The sequence below is a fragment of the Lissotriton helveticus genome, chromosome 3_1 (genome assembly GCF_964261635.1).
Source record: "Lissotriton helveticus chromosome 3_1, aLisHel1.1, whole genome shotgun sequence".
NCBI lineage: Eukaryota > Metazoa > Chordata > Amphibia > Caudata > Salamandridae > Lissotriton > Lissotriton helveticus.
The window spans coordinates 45,851,283-45,863,384 of NC_136061.1; the positions used below are offsets into that span (position 1 = coordinate 45,851,283).

At 43.7% G+C, this 12,102-nt stretch overlaps 1 protein-coding gene across 3 annotated transcripts in view; it reads left to right on the forward strand.

The window, feature by feature from the left end:
• The window catches only part of PRKAG3 (protein kinase AMP-activated non-catalytic subunit gamma 3), a 342,332-nt gene that overhangs the window by 268,569 nt on the left and 61,661 nt on the right, over positions 1 to 12,102 (forward strand). For all 3 annotated transcript variants that reach the window (XR_013608551.1, XR_013608552.1, XM_078679203.1), the window contains exon 11: positions 2,758 to 2,812. Coding sequence is in view for 1 of the 3 variants with exons in the window: in XM_078679203.1 (XP_078535329.1) it covers positions 2,758 to 2,812 (55 nt within the window). In the remaining 2 variants the exon portion in view is untranslated. The remainder of the gene's footprint in view (positions 1 to 2,757; positions 2,813 to 12,102) is intronic.

The following is a 12,102-nucleotide window of genomic DNA, read 5'->3' on the forward strand; positions in this document are numbered from 1 at the left end:
CACCGTACTTAGTTTACTGGGCTGGCTAAGGGAATACAGACTTGCTCAATTACTACTAGGTCCAGCGTGTTAGCAAACTCTGCCTTCAATCAATCAATCAATCAATCATATCATTTGTAAAGCACACCACTCACCCGTGAGGGTCTCAAAGCGCTGGGGTGGGGAATGCTGCTACTGCTTGAAAAGCCAGGTGGTGAGGAGTTTTCTGAAGGTCAGCAAGTCTTGGGTCTGCCGTAGGTGGATGGGGAGCGTGTTCCAGGTCTTGGCGGAGAGGTGGGAGAACGATCTGCCACCTGAGGCGCTCTTCGGAAGCGGGGGACTGTAGCGAGGGCGAGGTCGGTGGAGCGGAGCTGGCGGGTGGGGGTGTAGAAGCTGAGTTGTCTGTTGAGGTACGTTGGTCCGGTGTTGTGGAGTGCCTTGTGTGCGTGGGTGAGGAGCTTGAAGGTTATCCTCTTGTTGACCGGGAGCCAGTGCAGGTCTCTCAGGTGAGATGTGATGTGGCTGCGGCGAGGGATGTCGAGGATCAGGCGCCTTGATGCACTCTTGGACCTGGTATGATATTTTATAGAGCTTGCTCTTCTCTGGCAAGCAATCCCCTGTCTATGTGTCATGCACACAGACAGGTATCAACCTAACATCAGTGTAAGGTGATAGAAAAAATATGTCAGTACCTCTCTGTACTCTTCATGCTGCTCAGAAGTCAACTCAAGTGCAAGTTACACTCCTTCTACAGAGCCACCATTTTCATCACTGTGCAATAGTTCAAGGAGTGGCTCACTGTCCTCCGCAGCCTCCTCTGTCATTGCCAGTAAGTTTACAGTAAAGTCTCTCCAGAGGTTGGGCTTCGACCGGTTTACATGTAACATCCTCCTGGGTTCTCATATGGTACCTGTGTCCCCCAAATAGTTGACATTAGACATCTTCATTTCCACCTTGTTTGGGGTTCAGCACTTATACTCCAAAGCTCTAGAACAGTAGGGCTTCAACAGCAACTATTGACTCTCCTGGTACGTAGTCACAATCGCTTACTGTTCATACTATTTGTTCATCAACGCTTAGAATTCCTAAAGGTTTTTTTTCAAATTGCATCATCAGTTTGCTGAGGCAATGAGATAGTCCACGACATCATTCTGGGGTGACTCTGAAGTTCCTTTCCAAATATCTCTTCTATAACTTTGATGAGTGGGCCACACCTTGGATACCCAACAGAAGCTCCTGAACACAATTCTTTTATGTGAATTGTCCCTCTAGGTGAATATGAGGCATGGCAGAAGAAGATCCCACTTTCTCCTGAGGTTTTCTGGCAGTATCTCCAACTTGCTCTTAAGGATCTTTTTAAACATTTCCACCAGCCCATTGGTCTGTGGATGGTATGCCATGGAGAAGTAATAGATAATGACCAAACAAATGAGTGGGGAGTGCACAGCCTAATTTGTATCTCAGTTAAAGAAGGTTTATAAGCATGAATATATTCAAAGGATTAGAAAGGTTGGGTGCTCCTTCAGGTGGCGTGTCCGTCCTAACACGTCAGAATTATAGTCAAAAAGTGAGTGCAACCATAAGCAAATGGATGCATCCCTGATGTGGGCACACCTATGGTTCTTAGAAGGAAATAAGACTCCTTATAGATTGTGATTGTTGTTATGAAAACAGTTTGTAGATTTATTGGAGGATCAACAAAAATTTCTTCATGATATGAATGTTCAATTTCACATAAATTCCATGGTATTTATCCCTCTCACAATGGTATGTCAATGTTCATGAATGCTCCAATGCATTTCGGGCAGGAAGAGCCCTTCATCAGGGAGCTCTACAATGTAAGAATATAACTATAAGCATATCAAAAGACAACATAATTAAATAATTGGTGAGCGTGAGTGAATAGTCAGCCAGGAAAAGACCCAGGTGAACCAGACAGCGTGATATGTAGAATTAATAGTGACTAAGGGAGTGGAGGGTGTGGTGTGTAGTCGGATAAATTAAGATTGCTAAATGAGCCGCATCAAAAATACCGTGGTTAGTAATCATTTAGATTGCTGGGGTGGCCAAGATACCAGAAGGTGATGTGAGATTTAACGTGACGAAAATGGCTGGTGATGTGATGTTGAGTCAATTAAGGTGTTATTTCAACACTGTATGGTAAATAAACCGTCCTGTTTACCCGTTATTCCCCACCCTCTCCCCTAGCCTTGCCGCTTCTTGGTACATTCCATACAGTTGTCAACTGTTGTACAGAAGTTGATGCAATAGCAGCTAAATGGATTGCTGATGCCAAAGGAACAAGGGGCATATTTACAAGGGCTTTATCTCCGCTTTTTTGGCTTAAAAAGCCAAAAAAGCGGAGATAAAACTATCGCCCTATTTACAAGAGGGTGTTAACATGCATAATCGCATGTTTGCACCCTTTTGCACTTCGCCTACCATTGCATCTCTAATAAGATGCAAAGTGGGCATCACTGGGTGTACCCCGGATGGACAACCTTGCAAATAAAATACTGGGGCAGCCTTGTAAATATCGCAATGTGAAAACCTCGCTATCGCTGGAATTTTTATTGCCCTGGAGAAACGCGTTGTTAATAACGCGCTACCAGGGCGATAAATTCCAGAGATAGCCTGCAATAACAAAATTGTCGCTGATAATATGCCCCTAAGTCCTTACTCGTTGTACTCAGAGTGTAAGGCTTTGAAATGTTAATATCCTGAAGCCCGGATGATCAGTAAAAGGAGCCATAAGCCAACTTTCTTTCTCTCTTCCAGAGGTGTACCTGCAAGGCTCCTTCAAGCCCCTGGTCTGCATCTCCCCCGACGACAGGTGAGTCCGAGCCCAGACCGGATGGAATGTTTGTAAGGACAATGTTCACCACCTCTTGAACTGGCTGTAATATCCAGACTTGTTGAAGAAACAGAAAACAGACCTGCGGTCTCTTGGGGTAGGGGGAAAGGCTACCGGTAATTACATGGGACTTGTCAAACCCCGTTCAGGGGGCCCCGCGGGGCCGGTAGGGGCCACCAGGATCCAATTGTGGCCTCTGAGGTTATCTCCCCTGGTTTGCAGGGGTACAGGTGATACACTTCCACTGTCTGGGAGCACAGTCCATCTCGGGCTTTCCCACACCAGTGGTGCCCAACATGGCCCCCACTGGCCCATTCATCAGCTCACTCACACACTCCTTTTACCACTACCTGTTATTACATGCCGCACCTAGGGGCGCACAGGGTGCCAGCGCTACATTCTGGGCCAACACATAACAGCAGAACTATGCCCAGTGGGGCGATTAGACCCCGGTCCTAATAACACAGATAAAAAGGTCCGGTCACACTACTGGTCTCTCTAAAACACATTATCAATACTTCTTTATGTGTCACACTGAAGACAGTCCCATACCTATGATGAGGGCATGTAGAGTGTGCCCCTCCAGCACAGGGCAGATCCAGGACCTCACATACTTAGGGACAATCCCCAACTGCACACATGCTTAGCAGCCCTTAATTTGTGCCTGTGTTTTCGGTGCTATGAAGTTATTCTTTAATAGCAGCTCTTATTACAGTCGACCACTTGATGGCGCTAGATGTGTATCTTTTAACAGGGCGCATTAGCAACAGTGTGTAACAACTCAATACATTAAAAAACTTAAATCTAAGGTGTCCAGGCCAGTCTCACAGCTTTGGGTTAGACAAACTCATCTAAATTGTCACAACTGTTGGAGTGTGATGGTTAGTAGTTATCAGTGACTCTGGAATTTGGCAGTGTTCTCTGGGGTGGTGAGTGGTGAAATCTGCAGTCATCATCAATAAAATACCTTGGGGCCTAGCACTTAATTATTTATATATATTTTTACAAATTAAACACTGGTGTAATAACAGACTGTGTGGAGATCATGGTGTGGTTTTAGGACCTCGCCGTGTAATACACTTGCGACCCCCTTAGGGCCCTTAAGTTTAATTTGTTAAACCCTCTAGCTCAATCCTGGGTAGCTGTGACTCTGATCAGCAAAGCTTACACAAAGGAATCAGCGTAAAGCATTTAAACCACACCAAAACAACTGAAGAAGCAATAACTGAAACACTGAAGAAATCTGACCCCAGTGTATGAAAATAAACTGTATTTTTATGTATTTTTAGACACCACGATTAAAAAGATTCGTCAGCGGAGTCCAGATATATAGATGGTATAGGCTACTGTAAATATACGCTCTTTTACTCAACTGCAAACAATCTTTGGCAAATTCAACAAATTTGACACTTAGAAACTTTTTGAACAAATACTTTGGCTAACTGTGTAATGTTTGGTTAGAGTACTTGAGGGGAACAACTCCGACAGCGAGGCAGTCAGGCCGACCAATAAGGCCCTCAGAAACAGCTACCGCTGCAGGTGAAGCAGTTTTCAGTCAGTTCCAGGAGCTTTTATCCTTTGCTGTAGGTTCCTCTGGAGTGGTCCTGATGCAAGGAATACAAGATACTAAAGATGCTAAAGGAGGCTGTGGGTGAGCTGTGGTCGTTGGGGGTCTTCCTGAAGCTACACCTTGTTCCACAGAGGGGTGAGGCGGTCCTGGCCACGGGATCGATGTCACTCGAAGTCTTTTTGGTTCTGGTAAGAGTCAAGTCACCTCTAGGCTACCAGTCACTCTGTATCGCAGTCACAGCCAAATCTGATGACTTTCTTGGGTCCAGCGGACTCGGGTGCAACTTTGAGCGTTGGGCCCTGGTCTCCAACGCTGCACGGTGGCAGTTGGGGGTGGTGTGAAGATTTTGGGCTACTAACTTACCCCAGCAGGCTTCTTCAGCTGTTGTGGCCCTGCTCGGCGAACAGAAGGTCAGTCAACTGACCCTTAGAGTCTCTTGCTTCAGCTGGGCTCCGGAGATGACTTTCCCAGGAGCAGGACAAAGCAGACACAGTCCCTTCTCCTTTGCTGGCCACCAGATGTAGTGTGTGCAGTCCACTTTGGTGCAGCCTCTCTTTGCCAGGTCCTTGGCGTAGCAGGGCAATCCTTCTTCAGTCCGTCTTCCAGTCCAATCAAGATCTGAGTGTGGGTGACAGGGATGCCCTTTTATGCTCAGAATATGTCCTCAGGGTGGAATGGGATTGGTGACCAATGGACTACAAGGTTCCCTCCTTCCTGATGACCACTTCCTGTGAAGTGTGGCATCTGGCTATCCCAAGATGCACTATTCTGCCCAGTTCCAACATGGTAGAATCCCTCTCTCGGTGTCCAGAGCTCCCAAGCCCAAACCAGAGGTGTGGCTACCAAGGGAGCTAAACTCACCAGAAAAAAACTGATTGGAAACTGGTTTCTCCTTTCCTGTCCCTAGGGTCAGCCTGTCTACCTAAACAATAGAGCAGCCCCTGCCTTAAATGTTACCCATTTGCCCTTCAAAGGTGGCTTCTCCTTTGAAGCTCGCCTTTTGGGCCAACACCTGTGTGGCTTCCTGCAGTCGGGAGGTAACACCTCTCTCCAGTGCAGGCTTCTATTGTCTCCTTTGCTGGGAGTTATTATCATGTCTCCCCAGGAGGGCAGAAAGCTGCCTCAGGGACAGCCACCTTGTGCAACAGTTAAGGGCACAGGAGACTAAAGGTAACAAAGGGTTACTTTGTAAAAGTTGCACACTGCCATGCTACAATAATTCTAACTAGAGAATCAAGTTAGGCTTAATGTAATGAATTGCTTGATACCTTGGAGTATCGACTTTGGTTGCACAGTTCAGGCGTTAGCACAGATGAGGGGTCAGCTTGTACCCCTGTACTCGCTAATGGGCTGACCAAGTCTCTCCACAGTAACATAACTGTTTTGTGTTTTTGCTGCCAGAACATGTGAAATACATATTCTGCCCATGGAATATGCTGCACCCTGCCTTACGGCTCATTAGACCTAGCGTGCGGGTGACATACGCATATTGCAGGGGGAGGTTTGGCTGTGTCATTGTTTTAAATGGCAAAGTAGGGCCAGCAGTTTAAACTGCTCTTCCAGTCTGCAATGAGGGACTGGGAGGCTTGTTTATTTGTGTCACACCCAGGGTGGCCCAACCAGTGCTACAATCCCTAGGGTGACAAATGCAAAAAGAACAATTGATGGACAGAATGCAGAACAATGTCTTACATTCACCCCAGTACAGAGCTCTGGGCCTGAATCCATCGTTTTTTTGCTCACTATGCCATTCCAGTTTGAACCCAGCCATGTGCAAACCAGTCTTGACCCTGAGCCCAATGGGAACAGTCCAGCCCGAACTGCCAGGCCTGGTCCTCCCTGGACTGGAGACAACCATCCTAGGACTGGTTTCGGGGTTTCATCTCTCATCAGCCAGGATAGCTTGACTCCAGTGGCATGGAGAGCACGGGGCCCACATCTGGGCATACCGGTCCCACTAGGGTGACAAATGCAAAAAGAACAATTGATGGACAGAATACAGAACAATGATGCCATTCCAGTTTGGATCGAGCCATATGCAAATCAGTCTTGACCCTGCGGCAAATGGGAACAGTCCAGCCCGACCTGCCAGGCCAGGTCCTCCCTGGACTGGAACCAAGCATCCTAGGACCGGTTTGGGAGTTCCCAAATGATCCGGTTCGGTGCTGCACACAACCAGGAGTTGCCTTGCAAACTTGGGTTTCTTAAATACTACATGCTCACATATCTGTCCTGATGAAGATCTCTAATAATTGAGAATCGAAACGTCATTGACCCTTTTACAACTAAACTCCTTTATTTCTTGAAAAAAGTTTGTTTAAGGAGTTTGCTCTTGTTGTCAATGCAATATATGCTTTTAAAATTTCTTTCACTCACCACACCATGTTCCTTTTGACTTATTTGTGAGCACTGGATCTATAATCTGCTTGTAAGAATAAAGTGAATATTGTAAAAATAAATGAACTGCCTTACAATGGTCACATGTGTCCCGTCCAATACTTGTTTAGAAAAGTGCCTTATGCCATAGGATACTGGCTTACTTGTCATTCTCTTGAGATCATTCTTTACGATTAGGATCAAATGCCTTATATGAACCATTGTTTTTTTTTACAAAACAATCTAATACCCCAGATTCAAAAATTGGGGTCCCCTTGTTGTGTAATACAGCTCATACTCGGCCTCCCACGCCCCACACACATCATACTGCACTTCAAGAAGCTCCATTGGCTCCCCCTGCAGCCAATTCAAGCTTCGCACGCACACATACAAAGCCCTAAACAACACAGGGCCAGAAGACCTGAACAGCCGCATACACTTTCACCAACCTACCAGACACCTACACTCTGCCTCACCCCCACTCGCGCACACTCCCTGCATCCGCAAAAGCAAAACTGGATATTGTTCATTGTCCTACTTTGCACCCAAGACATGGAACGACCTCCTTCAACACATCAGAGCCTCCTCTTCACTTCTGAATTCCGTAAGAAGCTGAAAACCAAACTTTTCATATATTGGAACATTGGGACAACACACCTACATACCTTGCTCAACTGCCTCGATACGCTCTCCGGTGATTAATGCAGTATATAAATCAAAAGAACATAACACATATATATGTCTGAAGACTGCAGAACATTGCACAATAAAAACTATTCATGCCTTGTGTGATGGATGGACAAATCGTTTGATGAGGTTATAGGATGAATTACATTGGAGAATACAATTAGATTAGACATTACAATACAAACCATTGATGTGACAATGGTTAAGATAAAATCAATTAGATGTTGGACTTCCCAAAGCTTTACCATGCATATATGTAACTCTTATATGGATTACAATGAATGCACTTTACCTACAAGCCACTGCAGAAATGGCAAAATGCCTGTATAATTCAATACGTTTTATTTTTCTATGCACTTTGAACTTTGCACTTTTAATGTGGGTATAGACGTAATGATAAATGAATGTTGAGCTTAGGAAGTTTATGAGTTAATGACAAATTGGATGTCTCCTTTATGTGATGGTATAACCAGCTCCTACTATACTTGCTTACAGGTTGTGGAAATGCTTATGCAGAAGTGACTTACGTTATACCATGTAGCTGTAAACCAAGGAGATGTGCATTAGCACAGCCATGATATGTTTGAGGACTCAAAGAAATATAGTGATATATAGATGGCCATGTTAATGTACTGTGCCATGTAATGGTATCATGGAACTGAGACAGGGTTCCAGCACAGGACACTTTATACTGTAATATTTGCACAATGCACTGACCCTTTAATGTCCCTTATGAAGAGAAGCGCTCTATAGAGTCGCAATAAGTCAATGGTGAGGCCGCAAGAAAGCAAAATCCACAGACACCCAATGTTACGGATATGGGACTCACATTACCACTTTAAAATGTCAGCCATAAGATATGTGGGGTGACGGGACATGAGAGAACCACAATTTATGCGGGTTGGAGGAGATCGATTGGCCGACATTGTTAGTGAACACCGATGCACATAAGAGATGTGACATGAGGGCTCATGTTGCAAAGACCATACGGGGGATGACTTGCTAAGACAGCATTCTATTTGATGTGAATATAGTAGCACAGAGTAGGCTGCTCTAGGAAGAATTTACAGCCATGTGTCCCCTCTGCGTACATGTACCCCGTGTCTAAATGATCCACCAGCCTCAGAGTATGCGCGACTTATGATAGTATATGTCAGGTCCATGAATATCAATACAAGGTTCACAAATAAGGTCATGGCCCACTCACAGCACATCAGCCTCACAGTATGCGTGACTTATGGTAGTATATGTTAATCAAAAAGGGCCACCTCACATTTGGTGGATGTGTATCCAGATGTCATTGGAATACACCATCTTTGTTAAAATACCCCTCACATTATTAATTGTAGTTACTCACATAGTCCTTTTTTGTTCACTTTTTGTGCATACACTTTTCTACCTATGTGGAGAAACACTAGTGAGTGACAGGGGGATCTCCCCTAGGTCCTGACGAAGAGGCCCCGCGCCTCGAAACATGTTGACCCACTTTGGAGAGAGAGCCCATTAACCTGCTCCATCTCTCCGCTTCACTTTTCTTTTAATAATACCAGCCAGTGTCTAATAAAATTCTTTTTTCCACTAGGCCAGGTATTTTTTAACTCACACTTATATCACTCCTGACCCCACTGACACTCACTCCCAACACATAGCACCTCCATCTAAAGGTGCTCCGGCGTATCCGCTTGTCGCAGCACTGCCCCGCACCAAGGGCCCTTTTGGTGTGTGAGGGGTATTTTAACAAAGATGGTGTATTCCAATGACATCTGGATACACATCCACCAAATGTGAGGTGGCCCTTTTTGATTAACCTACAACCCTGATAAGAGGAGGACGTGCCCACCTCGGTGCCCACCGGCACCACCTCTTCACTCCCCCTTTTGATTTCCTTAGTTATGGTAGTATATGTCAGGTCCATGACTATCGATACAAGGTTCACAAATAAGGTCATGGCCCACTCACAGCACATATCCAGACATACTTATAGATGGTCATTTAAATTTTACCGCACACATCACTTTCATAGGGATCACAGCACCATACATAGATTAGTAATCTCAAAAGTCATTGATAAATATTGTCACTTTACATTTACAGCAGGTCACAGGAGTACAGGTTGCAATATAATATATACTATAATGTACAGTTATTTGAAATCTACAGGGAGTGTCTCTTTAATAGTGATCACAACCGAATATATATATTAAGATCAACGACTGCACCCCAACAAATATGGCAAAAAGATAGATATTTCAGAAGCCATGGTGCTTGCCACTTTATGAGCAGCCACTTTACAAAGGTTATTCTAAGACTAGAAATGTCAAAAGTATCATTATTAACTAACTTTGCACTGTGTTAGACCGTTAAAATTGAAAATGTAATATACAATTAAGCACTACTCTATATAAATACAAAATTGTTTAACTGGTAATAGGGAAAATGATGTAAAAATAGCTGACATTTATTCAGAATCAAGAGAAGAATGGTGCAAGTTCTAGTTGTCTACTATTGAAAGTGTTGATGGACTAGTAAACTATTTGTAATGGATTTGGGAAGGGGGTTCATGGTCCAGTCGAAGGCTGTCAGCTGAAATGCATTGACCATGATGGTGTGCCTGTTGTGTTTTTAATTTTCATGCCACAAAAAACAGTTGTGATTTCTGACCTGCTGAGATGCTGCAGTTTAAAAAAATTTAAATAGCAGGATATGAATATATATATATATATATATACATACATATACATATATATATATATATATATATATATATATATATTCACTGAAAAAAACAAAGGTTAAATTGACGTTGTAGTTAGGTGAAAATTTCAGTGACAACATAACATTTTAAACTAAAAAAACAATGACATTCACCAGTTATAGTTATTTCTAGTTACTATAACGAATGTCCTAAGGTAACTATAATTCGCTCTTTTGCAATGCACAGTCTTCTCATTAATGATGACATTTCAAACGTCACAGTTATGTTATTAATGAAGATGTCATGAGTGATGTAATGTGTGGGGTAATTAGCTGTGCATGGTGAGGAAGCGAGTAATAGGTACCTTAGGGCATGAGTTATAGTTACTTGAGATAACTGTTATTGGTGAACCTCAGTGTTTTTTTTAGATAAAAACATAAAATTTTCATTGAAATTTTCGGGAAACATCCTTTACAATGCAACTTTTACCACGCAGTGCCTTTACGACGCAACTTTTACAACGCAAACCATTACAACGCATTGCGCTGGGGGGCGCTCTAGGATAGGGAATAAGTTTAATTTACTGTCCAACACCTTCCCTAGTGTCCACGGGGACTGGAGTTGGAATAGTAAATTAAACTATTCATTATCCAGCACCCCAAAGCGCTATGCGTTGTAAAGGTATGCGATGTAAAAACCGCGTTGTAAAGGCATGCGTGGTAAAAGTATGCGTTGTAACATCATACATCCGAAAATTTCACCTATTACGTCATTTTAACTTTAGTGTTTTTTATTGAATTTCTAGGATTTTTTTAACATAAAGTATTATTTTAATATGACACATAAAGTCAAACCCCGCCGTGATTTCTTGTGCACGAGGACATACAGTAAGGTCTAACGGAGGTTTGTCATGCCTAGTTACTAGCGCCAGGATGCCTGTCAGGTGATAGTGCGCTCTAGAAATGTAATAAATAAATAAATAAGATGAGCGGTCGCAGTCAAATCCGACTCCCAAAATCTTTGCAGTTCTGAGAGACGCAGGGGGAGGTTCTAGTTCTGATAGCCAGATAAAAGGAAGATCGTAGGATGTTTTTATGCCCAACATTAATATCTTGGTTTTGTCTGTGTTTAGTCAGGGACATTTTGTATTCCTCCAGTGTCTAGATGCAGGTAAGCAGGGCAAATGTCTGAGGGGTCTGAGCTGTCCCTGTGAAAGTCAACTACATTCTGGGTGTCATCGGCATACATTTGAACACTCCGCCCATCAGGAGTACTTCATGTCGTTGTAGAGGGCGCAAATGTACATGAACAGTATAGGAAACAGGGCGAGATTCTGGTACTCCATGCATGACAATGGTGCTTCAGAAATGAACTGGTCCATTTGTCCCATCGGTTCCTCTTTGCCAGGAGGCCTTGAATCCAGGGTTGGGCTTTAGCAGGAATGCTGACATCATTGTCTTGGAGTAGATGGGTGTGGACTACAAGTATCTCATGATCTACTGTGTCAAAGGCTCCAGAAGAACCAGTGCAGCAATATGTTCTTTGTCATGGATTCTTAGCAAATGTTTCCCGATGTGTACAATTGTTGATTCTGTACAGTGGTTAAGTTTCATGTCACATTGGAAGCCAGAAGTTAGATTATTTGCTTCTGAGGAGGTTTGTCAAATGGGAGGCGACAAATGATTCTGTGTTCATGGCCGGAAATGGAAGGAATTACATGGGTTTGTAATTAGCAGGGTGGCTGGAGTCTGTTGCCTTTTTTCCAGGATGGGGGTTATGACCGCGTGTTGTAAGGGGTCGGGATAGGTTCCTGTCTGCAGGAAGCCATTTATTAGTTGTGATATATCTTCTACCAGTGCATTGATCAGTGATTTAGTGAGCTATGGGGTATTATATCATAGTTTGAGACTGGTGGACATCATTTAGAGACACTTTGTACTA